The sequence below is a fragment of the Sinocyclocheilus rhinocerous genome, unplaced genomic scaffold (assembly GCF_001515625.1).
Source record: "Sinocyclocheilus rhinocerous isolate Xijiao unplaced genomic scaffold, SAMN03320098_v1.1 scaffold114, whole genome shotgun sequence".
NCBI lineage: Eukaryota > Metazoa > Chordata > Actinopteri > Cypriniformes > Cyprinidae > Sinocyclocheilus > Sinocyclocheilus rhinocerous.
The window spans coordinates 563,361-582,438 of record NW_015646344.1 but is presented as its reverse complement, the minus strand read 5'-3'; the positions used below and the strand labels follow the sequence as shown (position 1 = coordinate 582,438).

At 38.8% G+C, this 19,078-nt stretch overlaps 2 protein-coding genes across 2 annotated transcripts in view; one reads left to right on the top strand and one right to left on the bottom strand.

The window, feature by feature from the left end:
* The first annotated feature begins 3,804 nt into the window (after positions 1-3,804).
* On the top strand, positions 3,805-13,396 carry LOC107707315 (leukotriene B4 receptor 1-like). The gene is made up of 4 exons (XM_016511306.1): positions 3,805-3,897; positions 5,518-6,069; positions 11,675-11,948; positions 12,904-13,396. The coding sequence occupies exons 2-4, from the start codon at positions 5,552-5,554 to the stop codon at positions 13,273-13,275; spliced, it is 1,164 nt and encodes a 387-aa protein (XP_016366792.1). The 5' UTR covers positions 3,805-3,897; positions 5,518-5,551; the 3' UTR covers positions 13,276-13,396.
* A 2,701-nt stretch (positions 13,397-16,097) lies between these two features.
* Positions 16,098-19,078, bottom strand: part of LOC107707279 (macrophage mannose receptor 1-like) — a 67,365-nt gene continuing 64,384 nt past the window's right edge. Inside the window, exons 7-9 of the mRNA XM_016511267.1 lie at positions 18,682-19,029; positions 16,752-17,090; positions 16,098-16,588 (exon numbers count right to left, since the gene is read on the bottom strand). Coding sequence (XP_016366753.1) covers positions 16,227-16,588; positions 16,752-17,090; positions 18,682-19,029 — 1,049 coding nt within the window. The 3' untranslated portion in view covers positions 16,098-16,226. The remainder of the gene's footprint in view (positions 16,589-16,751; positions 17,091-18,681; positions 19,030-19,078) is intronic.

Here is a 19,078-nt window from a genome sequence, read left to right as displayed (position 1 = left end):
ACACAAAAGTTATACCACAATTCATGCACAGTCATGTCAACCAGATACTGAGAGAGAGACACAGTGCATCATCGTGTCATGTGTGCTGGGATGCAGTATTTTGCACTTACTTTGTAGTAATAGAGTGTGTTGACTGAAATAAGGTTGTATGAATAGTTTTTGTTTTTGTTTCTGTTGTATTTGAGCAGGACAGGGATGCACTTTGGTGACACATGAAACAAATTCCCAACATTATGTGTTTTTGGTGTCTTTCCATCATGTTTGATGTGCTTGCAGATCCCAAGCATTTCCTAATTTCACTTCAGAATTTTTTGTTATACTTAATCTTTTGTTATATTTTTTATACTGTCATCATTTGTAAAGTATATATATATATATATTTATATATATTTACTTTCCTTTACCTTTACCAAATTTACCTGTATTTACTTTGTTTTCATATTTGGCGACTTTTTGTGAAAAATTGAGACTTTTGAGGGTGGTTCTAGAGATTTTCTGAGGGAGGGGTTTGGCAACACTGACCAGAGGCAGTGGCTGCTGGTCAATAGGGGGCGCCGCTCCCCCTCAAGTTAGCCAGGGAAGAAGACTATTTCAACATATTAAAAATAAGTTAAATATATATTTCAAAATAATCACGAAATTGCATTATTTAGTCATACTTTTTGACTGGTAGTCATTTAAGCACCTATTAAAAATCAAAAAATGTTTTGATTCTGTTGCAGTTAATGCATAACAATGAAACTGTTACCTTTTCGAAATAATCCATCAAACAAGTTGCAATTTGAGGAGCCTGCACTACTATTTTCAGTTCCATTATTGTGCGCTTTGTCACAATGACACGCCCACATTATGGGAACTAATGAATATTCATGTAAACTCCAACCACTGGAACAGCTTTTGACTGGAGCTGAATATTACACACAACTGAGTTGTTTGCCGAGGCTACTTGTTACATGACGCGTGCAACTCAATCAGGAGGGATCATTTGAAGTTTTGGGATTTTTCTGAACTGAAGTTTGGCTGCCGCTGTTGAGTTCCCCGAATGCGGTCCAGTATCGGGTGAGGAAGCCAGCAGTACAATATTCATTTCTATTGCTGTGTGTATAGTGTATATGTGTTAGAGGGCTTCTCTGTTTGCCGTGGGGAGGCCTGAGTTAATGATGTGCGTCTGTGTGAGTGCAGGTTATTGTTATATCATATGCCTTTTATACTGTATATTGACAACGGCTATAGCCTATACACCGATCAGTAGCATTATGACCACTGACAGGTGAATTGAATACCACTGATTATCTCTTCATCACGGCACCTGTTAGTGGATGGGATATATTAGGCAGCAAGTGAACATTTTGTCCTCAGAGTTGATGTGTTAGAAGCAGGAAAAATTGGCAAGCGTAAGGATTCGAGCGAGTTTGACAAGGGCCATATTGTGATGGCTAGACGTCTGGGTCAGAGCATCTCCAAAACTGCAGCTCTTGTGGGGTGTTCCCGGTCTGCAGTTCTCAGTATCTATCAAAAGTGGTCCAAGGAAGGAACAGTGGTGAACCGGCGACAGGGTCACGGGTGGCCAAGGCTCAGTGATGCACGTGGGGAGCAAAGGCTGGCCTGTGTGGACTGATCCAACAGACGAGTTACTCTAGATCAAATTGCTCAAGAAGTTAATGCTGGTTCTGATGGAAAGATGTCAGGATACACAGTAGGGCTGTGCAATTAATCGCATGCGATTGTCATGCGCATCTCGTCAGTAAAGCCGGTCCCATGATTAGTAGTAAATCTCCATCACCTGCTTTCAGATGGAGCGGCATTCACTACACAGAGCCGTAGTTCACTGACAAGCTACGCGATATCGCGTTCATAATTGAATGCGATTCATCTTCATAATCGAATGCGATTCATCTGCGATTATGAACGCGATATTGCCTAATTGTCAGTGAACTACGGCTCTGTGTAGTGCATGCCGCTCCATCTGAAAGCAGGTGATGGCGATTTACTACTAATCACGGGACCGGCTTTACTTACGAGATGCGCATGACAATCGCATGCGATTAATTGCACAGCCCTAATACACAGTGCATCACAGTTTGTTGTGTACGGGGCTGTATAGCCACAGACCAGTCAGGGTGCCTATGCTGACCCCTGTCCACCGCCAAAAGCGCCAACAGTGGGCACGTGAGCATCAGAACTGGACCACGGAGCAATGGAAGAAGGTGGCCTGGTTCGATGAATCATGCTTTCTTTCACATCACGTGGATGGCTGGGTGCGTCACTTACCTGGGGAACACATGGCACCGGGATGCACTATGGGAAGAAAAGGCAGTGTGATGCTTTGGGAAACCTTGGGTCCTGCCATCCATGTGGATGTTACTTTGACACGCACCACCTACCTAAGCATTGCTGCAGACCATGTACACTCTTTCATTGAAACGGTATTCCCCGGTGGCTGTGGCCTCTTTCAGCAGGATAATGCGCCCTGCCACAAAGCAAAAATGGTTCAGGAATGGTTTGAGGAGCACAACAACGAGTTTGTTTCCAAATTCCCCAGATCTCAATCCAATCGAGCATCTGTGGGAGGTCAGGGGTCAGCGCTGTTTTGGCAGCAAAAGGGGGACCAACACAATATTCAAAATGTTATGCCTGATCGGTGTACATTTTGATACTTACTGAGTGATCTTTGGTATGTATTTATTTATTGGTGTTATTTAATTGATACACTGATGGATACTTACAGTATGTGTGTCTCTGAGGTTTGCTGTGTGTTGAATTTGTGCCTGTTGGAAGGTCACATGAACTAATTTTAATATCTGTATTATGGTATTACCTTTGTGACACTGTACTGAATATATTAACCTGCTTGTTGATTCCTCCATTTGTAACCTAACTGTCACCAAACTCAAATACATTCGATGAATTGTAGGCTACTTATGTTTACTGTAACCTGCTGCTCTCCCTCTTTGGATTCTAACAGGAATGTGATTGTATAAAAATAAATTATATTTGTGTTGACAGACTTTGTGTGGTTGGGTGTTTCCTTGACTATTGATGCCCATATAATTATTTTGTACAGTAAAGAACCGGGTGGCTTCCTCCCCCGTTTTTGGGGATTGTTACAATACACAATAAATCCATTCTTTCATAGTTTTCTGTAGAAAATCATCAATTTCTGTTAATAATGCTCAATTATTTTGTTATTTGCACTACTACAGGAAATAGAAGAGTCCTAAACTGATTAATGATATGACGCAACATGTGGACTGGAGCAGCACGAGTCTGAACTTGAAGTGTATCTGGAGCCGTTTGTGCTTCCACTGCATAACTGCATAGCAAACAAAAACCTTGTCTGTTTCATTCATATCAAAAACTCTCCAGCGCTGGAAGATCAGGCAAAATGTCCCGTCACTGCACAGAAATCACCTGCGTGTGGTTAATGTTACCTCCCATCCTGGTTACGACAGTCTGGAAACGGTCACACTCCTGTTATGAAAACAACTCGAGTCATTTGGAAATCGAAGTACTACGCACACACACACACACACACACACATTGCAGTTGATTACAGGACACGGCTTCCCCATGTAAATCAATGCAAATAAGAGAGAAAGAGGGTTAGAGCACAAAAGAGGGAGACCAAGAGGACAAAATGCCACAGAAAGAAAAGGAAAGAAATAAAAGTTACCTAAATATTTTTTGTGCATGTTAAGTGTTCTTTTGTCTTTCCTGTCTGAGGCAATTGGTTGTTTCTCAAGTGGTGTATGTGAAGAGGAAGCGATGACTAAGCAGCACCACTATTTAAAAGATGATAATGATAAGGACACTTCTGAGACATTGGGCAGAACTGATTCTGTATGTTTACTGCCACGTTAATGTGCTCGTCTGCTGAACGGTTTACAAGGAATTGAGGTAAGGCTGTTTGAAATGAATTCATATTCAGGTTTGTTTGTGTGTGTGATAAAGATAAAGACAATACAAGATAAAGTCTTTGGGTAATGTTTTATTGGGAGTAAATTGGACCTGTGACTGTTTTTCTAGACATCTGACAAAGTCAGATTTCACATGCTTGTGCTTGAAATGTTCTTCAAGAACTTTACAACATTTAAAATTGTGAGATGAGCGAAGCATATGCGTTCTCTCGTAAAACCAGTTGAGTTTGGACAAACACTTCCTGTTTACTTTACAGCTTGCAGTGGTTTATACAGCTCCGTATGTTCACAATGGACAAATACATACTTCAGTCAGTAGTTCAGGCACGGTTTTGGGACATTCTGAAACACTTAATGTACTAAAACAGTGACAGTGGAGGACCAAATTCAGTATTTATAATTACTATTAATATGAATAACCTTATTAATAATTTTACTATTAATAAAATATTTACAGTCACGCAGAATCCTGTCTTTTGTCCGTCCATCAGCCCGTAAGTAACGGTAAGACTTCTCACTTCCCAACGTAGGTTGATGTTCTGATGATTTGTGCTACCCTGTCAGATTTTGCTACCTCCCATTGAAACAGTAGGTAGCACAATGCGACAACAAAAAATGCTACCCATCAGATTATGCTTTATTAACGCGTACACCTACCCCAATATTGGGAGTAAATTGGACCTGTGACTGTTTTTCTAGACATCTGACAAAGTCAGATTTCACATGCTTGTGCTTGAAATGTTCTTCAAGAACTTTACAACATTTAAAATTGTGAGATGAGCGAAGCATATCTTATCAGTCATAAATGTGTAAAATATGGTTAACACCCCTATCAGCAGGAAACGCTTCACAGAATACAGATGAAGCATCATAACTGATATAAAAACACAATTCATTCTGTAACACTAACTTTAACCATCATTTTCACACAAAAAAAAAAAAACCAAATAGGCCACCATAATAGGATAGTGTAAAAAAAAAAAAATAATAAAATAAAAAAAGCAAAATCTGCAACCATAAGCATATTTTAATTTGGCAACGATGTCAGTGTAACAGTTTGTGGTATGCTTGAAAAACAACGCATCGGTGTTTCTTCAGCATGTTGTGCCACGCATTAAGCATTGTTGCATTAAGATGCCCTGTTAAGAGAAGTTAAACTTTGAAAGAGAGAGAGAGAAATAAAATAAAATAAAAAAACTGACTCCTGCAGTGTGTCTTGTGCTACATCTATATTTTCTCGAAAGCAAGAAAAAGCCTCAACTCTGCCAACTCAATGTGTTTTGTTGAACGTAAATATACAAATCCCAGTCATATATTTATGTGGATTTACAGAAACCAAAAGAGGAACTGCTCTCTGCGTTGCGCAATATCACTACTGCGAACACAGCAGAAAAGATACTATTTATATGATAGATAGATAGATAGATAGATAGAAGGCACATAGCCTATATAGGCTACACATTAATGCATTTTCTCTCTACGTGGAATCTGTGTAACCACATAGACCATTTATTGGTAATTTCTTCATATACACAAAAGGGAACGTGATCTTGTTTTGTTTTTTTTTTACTTCCTGTCTCTGTTTACTTTCTCCCCACAGCAAACACGAGAAGCAACACTTATCTTTAAACCAAATGGCCACTCTTGTTCCTACGAAGCCCTCAGCCCTATCTGGACCAGCTCAGACCTCCATCGCACCCGCCTCCCCTTCCACAGCATCCCTGCCCCTGTCCCATCAGATCGGCATTGCTATCCTGGTCATTGCCTTCGTGTTTGGTTTTCCCGGGAACCTGTTTGTGGTGTGGTCGGTTCTGTGTCGAGTGCGTCGGCGCTCTGTCACGTGTCTGCTGATCCTGAATCTGGCCGTGGCAGACGCACTGGTTCTCCTGAGTGCTCCGCTGTTCCTCCGGTACCTGATAGGAAGGAGAGGCTGGGAGTTTGGAGCAGCCCTGTGTAAGACGGTCCATTACCTGTGCTGCGTCAACATGTACGCCTCCATCTACCTGATCTGCCTGATGAGCATGGACCGCTGGCTGGCCGTCACAAAGCCGTTTCTGTCTCAGAGGTTGAGGACTAAGAAAAGGCTCCTGTCCGTCATGTTGGGGATCTGGGTGATGGCTTTTCTGATGGCTTTGCCCATGCCGTTCTATCGGTACGTCTGAGAGTTTTGTTTTACAAAGACATTGAAACACAAATCATGCTTTCCTCAAGCTACATCAGTCAAGCACAACATTTGGAACAGCTGATTCATATAGCGACCTTGACCATTAAACAGATGGATCCCATTGGTCCAACACATAATTCAACGCATATGCTAATTAAGATGAATGCGATTGGTCCAACACGAATGCTAATTCCAGCCTATTATCCCTTATGAAAATTAACCATGGTTTTACCACAAAAAAACATGGTTACTATAGTTAAACCATGGTAACCACATATTTACCATGGTTTTGCTACACTAACCATATTTTAACCATGGTATTTGTAGTAAAACTATGGTAAAACAAATGGTAATCAATATGCCAAAAAACAAAACATGGTTACTACACCTTTACTACAATAAAACCACAGCTAATTTTTATAAGGGATGGAATGCCAAACCTGACAAAATTAGAAATAAATAAATATATAAATAAATATACAAAGAAATGTAAAAATAAATAAATAAATATATAAAATAATTATTATTATTTATATTTATATTTTATTTCCTTATACCTGTACATGTATATTTTTATTTGTTTCCACATTTTATTGATTTTTACATTTATTTATTTCCAATTTTATTTATTTCCACATTTATGTACACTCTTAAAAATAAAGGTGCTTAAAAGGTTCTTCACAGCGATGCCATAGAAGAACCATTTTTAGTTCCACAAAGAACCATCTAGTCAAAGGTTCTTTAATCCGTTGTTCTTATGATTTGTGCTACCCTGTCAGATTTTGCTTCCTCCCATTGAAACAGTAGGTAGCACAATGCGACAACAAAAAATGCTACCCATCAGATTATGCTTTATTAACGCGTACACCTACCCCAACCCTAAACCTACCTGAAAGTACAGTAATTATGTGTTGTTCAGCGTGAGAAAATTGACGCAATGTTGATGTGCACATGCGCAGTAAGCCCTGGTAAGACAATCTACTACCTAAACCACTAACTGCACCTGTATTTTTCAATAGGATCAAAAAAAAGAAGATTAAAATGACCTGAATATGGAGTCCGACTCCTTCCGTTAGTTACTAGTGCCTGCTCACTTTTTCCCAGGCCCGCCCAAAAATACCATTCTGCCTACGCCACTGATCTCACTTGTAAAATCTGCCTACCCTCCATGAATCCATGCCATTGTTTGATGAGTATGTTGACATAATGAAACAAATACTAGCATTTGCCTTGTAGATGTAGGGTCAATGATGGTAAATTTTACACTTTCTGATGGCTTTGCCCATGCCGTTCTATCGGTACGTCTGAGAGTTTTGTTTTACAAAGACATTGAAACACAAATCATGCTTTCCTCAAGCTACATCAGTCAAGCACAACATTTGGAACAGCTGATTCATATAGCGACCTTGACCATTAAACAGATGGATCCCATTGGTCCAACACATAATTCAACGCATATGCTAATTAAGATGAATGCGATTGGTCCAACACGAATGCTAATTCCAGCCTATTCTCCCTTATGAAAATTAACCATGGTTTTACCACAAAAAAACATGGTTACTATAGTTAAACCATGGTAACCACATATTTACCATGGTTTTGCTACACTAACCATATTTTAACCATGGTATTTGTAGTAAAACTATGGTAAAACAAATGGTAATCAATATGCCAAAAAACAAAACATGGTTACTACACCTTTACTACAATAAAACCACAGCTAATTTTTATAAGGGATGGAATGCCAAACCTGACAAAATTAGAAATAAATAAATATATAAATAAATATACAAAGAAATGTAAAAATAAATAAATAAATATATAAAATAATTATTATTATTTATATTTATATTTTATTTCCTTATACCTGTACATGTATATTTTTATTTGTTTCCACATTTTATTGATTTTTACATTTATTTATTTCCAATTTTATTTATTTCCACATTTATGTACACTCTTAAAAATAAAGGTGCTTAAAAGGTTCTTCACAGCGATGCCATAGAAGAACCATTTTTAGTTCCACAAAGAACCATCTAGTCAAAGGTTCTTTAAAGAACCATCTCTTTCTTACCTTTTTATAATCTGAAGAACCTTCTTTCGCCACAAAGAAGCTTTTGTGAAACAGAAAGGTTCTTCAGATGTTAAAGGTTCTTTATGGAACCATTTAGACAAAAAGGTTCTTCTATGGCATCGTGAAGCACCTTTATTTTTAAGAGAGTACAAACGAAAAATTGCTGCAAATAAGGCCATCTAAGATGTAGATAAGTTTGTTTCTTAATCAGAGCAGATTTGAAGAAATTGACATCAGTTGTTCACCTATGGATCCTCTGCAGTGAATGGGTGCCGTCAGAATAAGAGTTGCCCTCCAATACAGTAAAACTGCACATTTTCGAGTGGCCTTTTATTGTGGCCAGCCTAAGGCACACCTTTGCAATAATCATGCTGTCTAATCAGCATCTTGATATGCCTCACCTGTGAGGTGGATGGATTATCTTGGCAAAGGAGAAGTGCTCACTAACACAGATTTAGACAGATTTGTGAACAATATTTGAGAGAAATAGGCCTTTTGTGTACATAGAAAAAGTCTTAGATCTTTGAGTTCAGCTCATGAAAAATGGGGGCAAAAACAAAAGTGTTGCGTTTATAATTTTGTTCAGTGTAATTGGTTAACTTTACTTAATATTGTTTTGGAAAAATCTCACCATTCTTCTCAGTTCAGTTCATCATGTCAGGTAAAAGCGTGCAAGTCAAGTCAAGTAACCTTTATTTGTATAGTATTTTATACAATACTGATTGTGTCAAAGCAGCTTTACAGTGTCAAACAGGAAAATAGTTTGTCAATAATGAAGGAAGACAATAACAGAGTCATTTTCAGCTAAGGTCAGATCATTGATGATTCAGTGATGTCATCATCCGGTTCAGCTCTCTATGGTGAGTTCACTGTTGAGGATTTTAGAGAACGGAGTAGATGTTGACATTGAAAAGCCCCTGAGTTGCTTATTCACTCTTAAAAATAAAGGTGCTTCAAAAGGTTCTTCAAGCGATGCAATTGAAGAACCATTTTTGGTTCCACAAAGAACCATTCAGACAAAGGTTCTTTAAAGAACCATCTCTTTCTTACCTTTTTATAATCTAACCAACCTTCTTTCGCCACAAAGAAGCTTTTGTGAAACAGAAAGGTTCTTCAGATGTTAAAGGTTCTTTATGGAACCATTTAGACAAAAAGGTTCTTCTATGGCATCGTGAAGCACCTTTATTTTTAAGAGTGTACGTATTTATTTATTTATTTCTATATTTATTTGTTTCAATATTTATTTATTTTCACATTTATTTATTTCTACATTTCTTTGTCAGTAGGGTAATGAGGAGGGCGTGTTTACCTCAGGAATAGTAATGTAGTCAGAGTAGGCGAGTTGTAAGCTTTGAGGCCACAGTGACACCTTGTGATGCCCAAACGAAGTGTAGCCTACATGACGTGCCTGTTATAGTGGGATGAAGGACTTAGATGGGCAATATATGACTACTTATATCACAGGTTAAGTCATTTAATATCACCCTAACTCAGGGGTGTCAAACTCTGGAGCCCTGCAGAGTTTAGATTCAACCCTAATTAAACACACCTGATCCAACTAATCAAGTCCTTCAGGCTTATTTAAAAAAAACTACATGGTATGTGTGTTGGAGCAGGGTTGGAACAAAACTCTGCAGGGCTCCGGCCCTCCAGGAATTACGTTTGACCCCCCTGCCCTAACTGTATGTTGCCTATCCTACAGAGCCCCTAAAGGGACATGTTGGTGGGAAAAATACGAGGTGGAAGGAAGAAATATTTTTTTTCAAATCTTTTGCGTTCTCTCGTAAAACCAGTTGAGTAGTCGGGGGGCCAGTTCTCCTCTGGCCAGACGAAACCAGCATGGAGTGGTTTATGTCCAACATGCAACACAGGTGCAGATGACTCGTCTGGTTCACGTGGTCTTGTGCCGATGGTCGTCGAGGTGATGAGGTCTTCACAGGGGATCTGTCTCTGGGGCGCATCTAGTTAACATGATCTCCGCTGACATTCAGGGCTGTAGAGGGAAGTGCTCCCGGTTCCAGTTGACCTAATTAATGCAGCCTAACAATCATTTAACGGATTTGAATGATAGAAATGCGATAGTGTATTATGTGTATGCGCAACTGCTCACCAACTTTGATATCCGCTATACTGCGCACGTCAGACGAGGCGGAGTTCACAGCCTACATTTCAAAAAGTGTACTTGAAATTCATAAGCGATTGAATATTGTCAATCAAGAACTCAAAGAAGGGTAATATAAATTAGATATATAAATAAGCAATAAAAGTACTGATTACTTATGTTGGACGGTTAGCATTTAGGCAACACAGTTTCATGGCAAACGTTTTTATGTTTTGGCGAACTGGTGGCTAATTCGAATGAATTTGTATGATCCCATACATTTTCATAGTCTGCTCATGCCCCAGTGATGGTTGTGTTAATATTATGGCCTAATGCTTACCTTTCTGCCCCTACAAATTGTATCCCTGCTAAAAAAAAAAAAAAAAAACTTAGCTTAGCTGGTAATCCAGCCTGGTCATAGCTGGTCAGCAGGCTGGTTTTTAGAGGGGTTTTGACCACTTATTTAGCTGGTCAGGCTGGGGAGACTAGCTAAAACCAGATAAGAGCAGCTAACCAGCTCAGGCAGCTTTTTGCTGTTTTTTGTTTTCAGCAGGGATGTTTTAGTACGATTATCATACATATTCATAGGAAATCACCTCTTCGTAAAAGAGGAGATTTAGTTTGTTATCTCTGCTAACAGTTTCATTATGCATTATGCAATCATGGAATTTTGAGTCATACACTTAACTTTGAGAGTATGTGATTATTCTTCATTATCTGCTTGCATCTTTCCCCAACGGGCACTGGATGTCACTGTAACATCATAAAGACTTTGGAGTGCAAAGTTGCATGGATGTAAAATTTTGGTTGGAAATGAAACTGGGCTAATGTCAAAATCCAATGTTGACTTCAAGGACGTAACATTTTAATCTTATGGCATTTAGCAGATGTTGGGTTTTGGTTTATTAATACCATGACATAAAACCAACAAAAAAAATCAATGTATTGTGTAACACACAACCATATTCCGAGAGTTTCCAAGTTGGAATTCAAATTCAATTACCGTTCTTTTGCACCAAGTAGGACCATGGAAAATTTAACTTTATGAGAATGAAATACACAGTACACTAAATTACACAAAATGCCAGTGCAGCTTCCATATTGGAATTTTCTTTTTGTTGCATATCAATGTACTGTTACATAAAATCTTCTAGTGGAGCAAACTAGTTGAATAATTTGCTTTAATAAAACAAATTGTGACTATAATAAAATGGCATTTCACAGAAGAATGTAATGAACAGTGTGTAAACTCGAGTTGGAATTATAGTAAATGATGAATGGAGTAACATTTTAGTACCTCCGCAACTCTATATCAACAACCAGGAGTCCAGGACCGAAAATATTGGTTTTATAAATTATTATAAACCTTCTCCTTTATGTCCCAATCTGTCTTGTTGTTTTCTTCTTTGCACCAACAGTTCCGTGTTGCCAGTCTCTACGAATGTGTCCATCTACCTGTGTAAGCCGTACCACTGGGAGAGCAACGCTCATGAAACCTTTCAGTACCTGATTGAGACTATCCTGGGTTTCCTGCTGCCCTTCAGCTTCATCCTGTTCCGCTACATCTCAGTGATCCGTCGGCTGCGTAGCGCCATGTTCCAGCGCAAAGGAAGAGGAAACGCCCTCATCCTCCTCATCATCGCTGCGTTTACCATCTTCTGGCTGCCGTATCACCTCATCAACATCCTGCAGGTGAGCAACACCTCGCACTGTATGATCCCATTAATATCTCATTGCTATAGCCTACATCATGTGACCTCACAACATCACATGAATACATGCCAGTGGAAAAATATTCAAACTAGCCCCGACTGCACATGTACATTACGGAGACATCTATTTGATGTCTGCATTACATCTGCAAGACGTGTTTTTTAGAGTGTTTGCTCATCTGCAATACGTCTATGGGATGTATCCTATCAGATGTCTAATAGACGTTTAGAAGATGTCTTTAAGATGTATATGATTTAGAGTGTATGTAAAACTGACATCTTAAAGACGTCTATCAGATGTTTGAACACCGCAGATGCTTTCCAGATGAAGCGATTTTTAACAGACATCGAGAAACAGCACTTTAAATTTCCTATAGATACACCTGGGTGCATTAAGGAAGTGATGCGTTAATTTACTGGATTCGACCTCGTGAATTATATCCATTGTTGTTCATACTTGTTTCAAACAATTGGATTTCATTGATATTTTGGCTCAATTTGAAAGTTGCATTTCACCTGTTGCCCGCAAACTTGCTTGACTTGATTGATTGATGATATAGCGATTTATTAAATGGTTATTTATGTTGAAGGAGGCAAATTATTTAGGAAGAAGTTGAGTTATTTGAATATCCATTCTGATTGGTCAGTTTACTAATAAGTTGTTAACTCAAATTCATGAAAGAAAATAATACCCTTTTACATTATAAAAGCATTTGAGTTATGCAAATTAGTGGATGAATTGTTAAAAACAGCATTTAGTTTGATCACTTTTAATACATTAATAAGGAGGCTCAGCATCCCTTGCATACTCTAACAGACTGTCAATTGTTTTCGTGTGTGTGAAACTAGTAGGCTATGTTCAATAAGGTCAGTTTTCTCTCATTTTATGTCATCCCACAAAAGCATTTCTCTTTCTTGTTGGTCTGTTCTCACAGGTGATTGGTCTGATGCAGGGCTCCTCCTCTCCTATTTTAACAGCGGCAATAGTGGCGCGTCCCAACGTGACGGCATTCACCTTCCTTAGCAGCAGCGTGAACCCCATCCTGTACGTGTTTGCCGGCAGCTCTCACATCCGTCAGGCTGGTCTGGGCTTCATGGCCAAACTCTTTGAGGGAACCAACTCGGAGTCGGCCTCCACCCGCAGCAGTCGCGGTTCTAATGCAGAGAGCTCCGTTTTCACCAAGCTGTCCGTCAAGCTGAGTCGTAAAGGGGACGGAGCGAGAGCCGAGACCCCTGGTGGTGAAGACGAGAACACAGCAGACGTGCACAACAGAGATGAGATGAAGACTCTCACCACCCTGCATTAAAGTGCTCATATCGTGCATGTATTCCCCTGAGGTCCATTTATAATGTTACTAAATGTTGTTGGACTCTCATTATCGCAACTGAAATAATAATATCACTGCTCCGGGTGTGTGTTCACGGTGTGTGTGTATGTGTTCACTGCTGTGTGTGTGCACTTTGGATGGGATAAATGCAGAGCACTAATTCCGAGTATGGGTCACCATACTTGGCCACATGTCACGTCACTCACTCTCTCACTTCTGCTGCTGCTGTTTCACAATAAAAGTGTCTTATTTTCTTTAAATACTTGATTGTGATTGGCTGGAATACGGGCATTAAAACATATTTTACCGTTTTTAAAGGGTTTCTTTGTGAAAATTCTAGTTTTGTTTCGTTTCATACTCCTGCTGTTTACTGTTTTTTTTTGTGTGTTTTTTTTAGAAAACATCGACACGTTTGCATGTAAACACATCCTCATCAATTTGCTTATGTCCATAACACATTTAGACCTTCAGGCTGAACTATATTTACATGTCTGATGTGAAACAGAAGCATAAACAGTGAGTGTTATTGTTCTAGTCATATTCCATTACATTTCATTCAGTCTTATTCATCTGTTAGTCATATTACGTTGACTCCTAAAATCCAAAAATATACAAAAAATATCAAACGCAAAACTATTATTATTATTTTTTACAAAGCTGTGTGAAATATTTTTTAAAATGCATGTCAATTAAATGTTTGCTATTATCATGGGAAGCAAATTGTAAACATTTTCAATAATAAATGTATATAATGAATGTTTAATTGTGCTTGTTCATCAGCTCCCTTTTAAAGCAGCACTATGTAACTTTTTTCTGTGTTCAAAATTTGCAAAATGTTTATAATGAGTACATCATGAATTAATCTTCCAAACCGTGTTTTTGTCTTATTCCGAATCACTACGGTACACTTATAATAAGTACTTATATTTGGACTATTGTAGCCTGGTCGGGTCGTCACCACTGCGGAGTAACACATACCTGCGTGTATCGCCAGAGACATAAACTTAGAGAAGTAGCTCCGGTTGGAATGTTCTTCCGCGGGATGTGTGCAGTTCTGTTTATTAACCGCTAGAGCGCCAAAAGTTACATAGTGCTGCTTTAATAAAACCAAGTAACAGGGAAGTTACAGTACACATCAACATTTAAACAAGATTTAAAGCTTATTTGTGTTGGATTTGATCAAGTCAAGTGATCATTCTCATGTTAGGTAAGCAGTCAAGAGATGAGACTACTGGTTATAAATAATAATAATAATAGCAGAGAATGAAGAGAGGAGTGATCAATATACATTAAGGTCAGTAGGATTTTGTGATTTGCGCCATACTCTTTCAGCAGCCCTGAGCTTAGAACGATACTCACAGAGAACATCAGATAGCCAAGGGGCAGAAGAGGTGGTACGAGCTGGCCTGGAAGACAAGAGGCAGACAGTTTAAACAAGATGTAAGAGTGGAGCAGAAAGTATCAGTAGCACTGTTAGCATCAAGAGATGATAACTGTTCAGGAGACGGAAGCAAAGATGAAACCATAGCAAATAGCCGGGAGGGTGAGAGATGACATGTGGAGGGGTATGTGTTGTGTCAGGAACCATGTTGAGGTTAAGAGTGAGGAGGAAGTGATCCGAGGTGTGCAGTGGAGTAACCAGTACATGATCAGTCGAGCAGTGTCGTGTGTAAATAAGGTCCAGTTGGTTGATGATTTGTGATCGCTTGAGATCAAAAGAGACAAGCAGAGTGTGGAATGTATACTTACCCCGGACTTGTGAGCGTCAGCCCGGGCTGTTTCCAGTTATCGTGAAGGACGCCACTCATCCCTCCCACAGTGTCTTCCAGCTCCTGCCATCAGGTAGAAGGTACTGGAGTATCAAAGCTCGCTCTGTCAGACTGCTCAACAGCTTTTTCCCCCAGGCTGTGAGAGCCCTCAACTCCAATCTCCCTGCCCCCCTCTGAAACCTCGTCCACAACCCCTACCTCCTGAAACTAGGAACATTCGGTCTTTGAATGAAGCCTTTAAATGATGCAAAATCTGAATTGGGAAGCAGCCTATGTGTCCTTAACATGTCTTAATTGTAAATTTAATGTTGGATTTTATAATTTAATTATCATTCTGATGTTGGGAAACAGTCAGGAGACGAGATTGCTGGTTGTGCAGGAGTTTATTTGAGCTGCTGTTGTTGACATGTTCTTTTATGTTTAGCACACAAATATTGTAGATATTTTATACCCAATCTTCACTCCTTTAAGAATAAACAATATTTCATTTAGCAGAGGCACATAATGTTGGTGCTCACTGATTCACATTCAACCAGACATTTCTAATTAGACATGATTAATACATGAAACTCGATAAAAGAGAGAGAAACAGCTGCAACAGCATACACAGATCCTTAAAACACAAATAAGGAATTTTGAAAACTCATATCATACTCTTCAGTTACACAAATTATCTCATAATAAATTGAAGGAACACTGTATAAATATATATCTAATGATGAGTACATATGATGCCCTTCAATCCCACAAAATTCAATTAATTTCTCATAGTTAGTAAATAAAAAAAATTTAGAAAAGCAAAACATACTTTAACATTAATTCTTGCCTTTGGCTCTTAAAATGGAGCAAACAAACCCACAGGAATCACACTGATGCTTCAACAGAAATTCATCCACTTGAAGATAAACAGACCCTCAACAGAACAAATCAGACAATTTACAGCTCAATAACAGTTTACTGAAGAATACGTTGAACTATATTAACAAACATCTGAGCAAAAGATTTCTGCCTTTTTAACCCTCAGGTGCGACTGCCTGCTGAGACTGAAATTAATATATGTAAAATTATTATTTAACAAAGTGATGAATGAAAGTGAAGTTAAAGGAAGTGAACACACAAGCACTTGTTTTCTTACATGAAAGGTCTGTGTATCTTTCACTCTTAATATCTGCTGCAGATGAAGTTGAGTTTGTCAGTTTCAGGACGGCTGATCCAGCGCTGATCTCCTCCAGACTGAACTGCTCCAGATCTCACTGTGTGTTCACAGTCCTCCTCTGATGTGCCGTTCCCTGGAGCCCAGTTCTGATAGCACACGGTCTCTCCACTCACCCAGAACCAGATGCCCACAGTGCAGGAGTGACGTAAACCCAACCACACCGCCGCAGTAGACGCCCGTTTAACCACGTTCATCACACGACGCTGAATCTCTTCTGAATGAACCGAGACCAGATCCACATGATTCTGTCTGCAGTATCTCAGAGCTTCAGACCACGTCAGATTCTCTCTGATCACAATCAGTTTATCTGGAAACCAAACAAAGCACAAGCAGAAACTAGAGAGAGACTCATCAAAAACAACATGCAGAACAAACACTGCATGAATTTGTCATGTCAGACGTGTAGCGGGAACTTTAAGAGATCTGGAGGTGATGGATGGATTGTGTGTGTTTTGTGAGGATCTACTCACCTTCATGACACACGAAAGGAAAACGGCTGTTACAAGAGACGTCAATCCATTGTCCCAGAGCGTTCTGTTCAACAGCTGTACAGTCTTCATTACCTCCAATATTATTAGGTTCACCAGATTTCCAGTATCTGAATGAGGAGTTACTCTGATCTGACCACTGCCATGAGTCTCTGAACAGACCGATCCAAACAAATGATCCAGATAAATGATTATCACTAATGATCTTCTTAACCTGTTGATTCTCATTCTGGTTTCTCACACTGACCAGATCAATGTGATTCTGTCTGCAGTAACTCTGAGCGTCTCTCCAGGTTTTCTCCTGGTTGATAAAGACGAGTCCTGTGTTTGCTTTCAGAAAACACATTAAATAGATTCATGAATCAGTTTGTTCATTATTCTTACGCTGCTTTACAGTTTGGATGTGAACAGGAGCATCAGTGGAAACAACAGAAACACATTGCATTCAAACACAATACATTTTGCTGATATAACATTAAGTAACATTTGTGAATGTCCTTGATCATTTTATTGCCACTTTCTATTTCTCCACTACATTTCCTTACACGTTTCTCTAAAATACTGGATTCAGACACAAAGAGCTTTATGAGAGAAACATCAAACAGGCAATGATGTTCTGCTCGTCCTTAGAAACATGTCGGTAAACAGTCCATTCAAAATGTTGTATTCTAGATTAATTATATATTTATATATATATTGTTGAAATGTTAATACTATTGCTAGAGGTCATCTTGCTCCTATAGCCTGATTTTTTTTCTTAAATTGTTATTGACATTGTGTCCTATGTAAGCTCACTTATTTAAGGGTTTGTGTTGAGATACTGAAAGCTGAATGTATCGCGCAGCTCAAGGTGTTCAGATGGTTTATCACAGACTCTGTAGCTAATGATCACAAGTCCATGTCAAAAATGTTTTATTTGTTTCAAACATCTACTTAAAAAAGCTCACTTCTGAGAATAACAATCTCCCAGGGGCAGACTGTCATGCAGTGTGTCCAAAAATGATGTCCGGAGGTGCTGTTGGTTTTTAATGACCTTACATGTTTGATTAAACCAACTATTTTAAATATGACAGAAGAACAAAACACTCAAACTGCTTAAGATATTTCTCTGATAAAATAATTATAGCTCACAGGAAAACACAACATAATCAGTTAGCAATACTTTGTTTGTTCTCTCGTTTTTGTATGTGTTCATAATTACTTTGTATGACACCCTGACCAAGAAATAATGCCCACACAGTTTGCCATGTTTCATTGTATTATCACAAATTAACTATTGACTTCAATCACAACAATGCAATATGCTAATAAAATCTTTAATACAGTTTTAATAATGTTTGAATAAAGGTTAATGTCAATTTTCCTAGGTCAGACATCAATTTAGGCCTTTACTATATGTCTGTTAAATTTGATCCAATTAATTAATCTCATTTCATGTTTTTCATTAATTAATTCCCTAGACAATGGATTGATATTTTTGAATTCATAATTTATAAATATTGCTGGAAAAACAACAACAACAACAAAACCTATGCTCTCGAATGACAGATTTCCACAGTTATCCCATGAGACAACAAAAGATCAACATGCATTCAATGAAATACTTTTTTCCAGTTTGTCTCTACAGAAACTGACTTAAAGTTGTTTATATTTATGACCACATTAAAAAGTAAAAGCAATTAGTTTTGTGTCAGAACTGTGGCCAGCTTCGGTTCTGGAGAGGCGCTGTCCTGCAGAGTTCAGCTCCAACCATAATCAAAGCTCTTCAGGATCACTTGAAAACCACGAGCTGAAGCAGGTTGGATATACACTTTACAGGGCAGTGGGCCTCCAGGAGTAGGGTTGAAAACTTAAATATGATGCATCTTTTTATAAATTAATGTTTGTTGTCAATGTAGGAAGATGCACTCACTGTTATTGGATGAATTGCAGATGAAATTCAGGGACTTATCACATTCCACAACATGCCATGTTCCATTTCTCATAATAGAACAATTGTTATTTTCTGGTTGTCCAGTAGCCCAGTTCAGATAGAGCGCAGGTTCACCTGAAGACCACTGCCATTTATCACGACCTGTCTTCTGCAGCCCAATCCAGACTCGTCCAGCATACTTCTTCAGCTCGTTCATGTCGTTCATGTTGTCAACGGTGGCCAGATCTGTGTATTTCTCTCTGCAGTATCTCTGAGCTTCAGTCCAGGTCTTCCTCTCATTTATAAAGTGATACTGACGCTGAACACATTCAGATACGGAGCAGAGAGCTGTGAAAGAGAGGCTTTGCTTTAATGCTTTTCATAACAGGATCAAACC

Excerpts from the sequence above, each read along its gene's own strand:
- LOC107707315 (XM_016511306.1), top strand. The coding sequence starts at position 5,552 with ATGGCCACTCTTGTTCCTACGAAGCCCTCAGCCCTATCTGGACCAGCT. Across the intron at positions 6,070-11,674 it reads TTGCCCATGCCGTTCTATCG|TTCCGTGTTGCCAGTCTCTA; the intron begins GTACGTCTGAGA and ends TTGCACCAACAG. Across the intron at positions 11,949-12,903 it reads ACCTCATCAACATCCTGCAG|GTGATTGGTCTGATGCAGGG; the intron begins GTGAGCAACACC and ends CTGTTCTCACAG.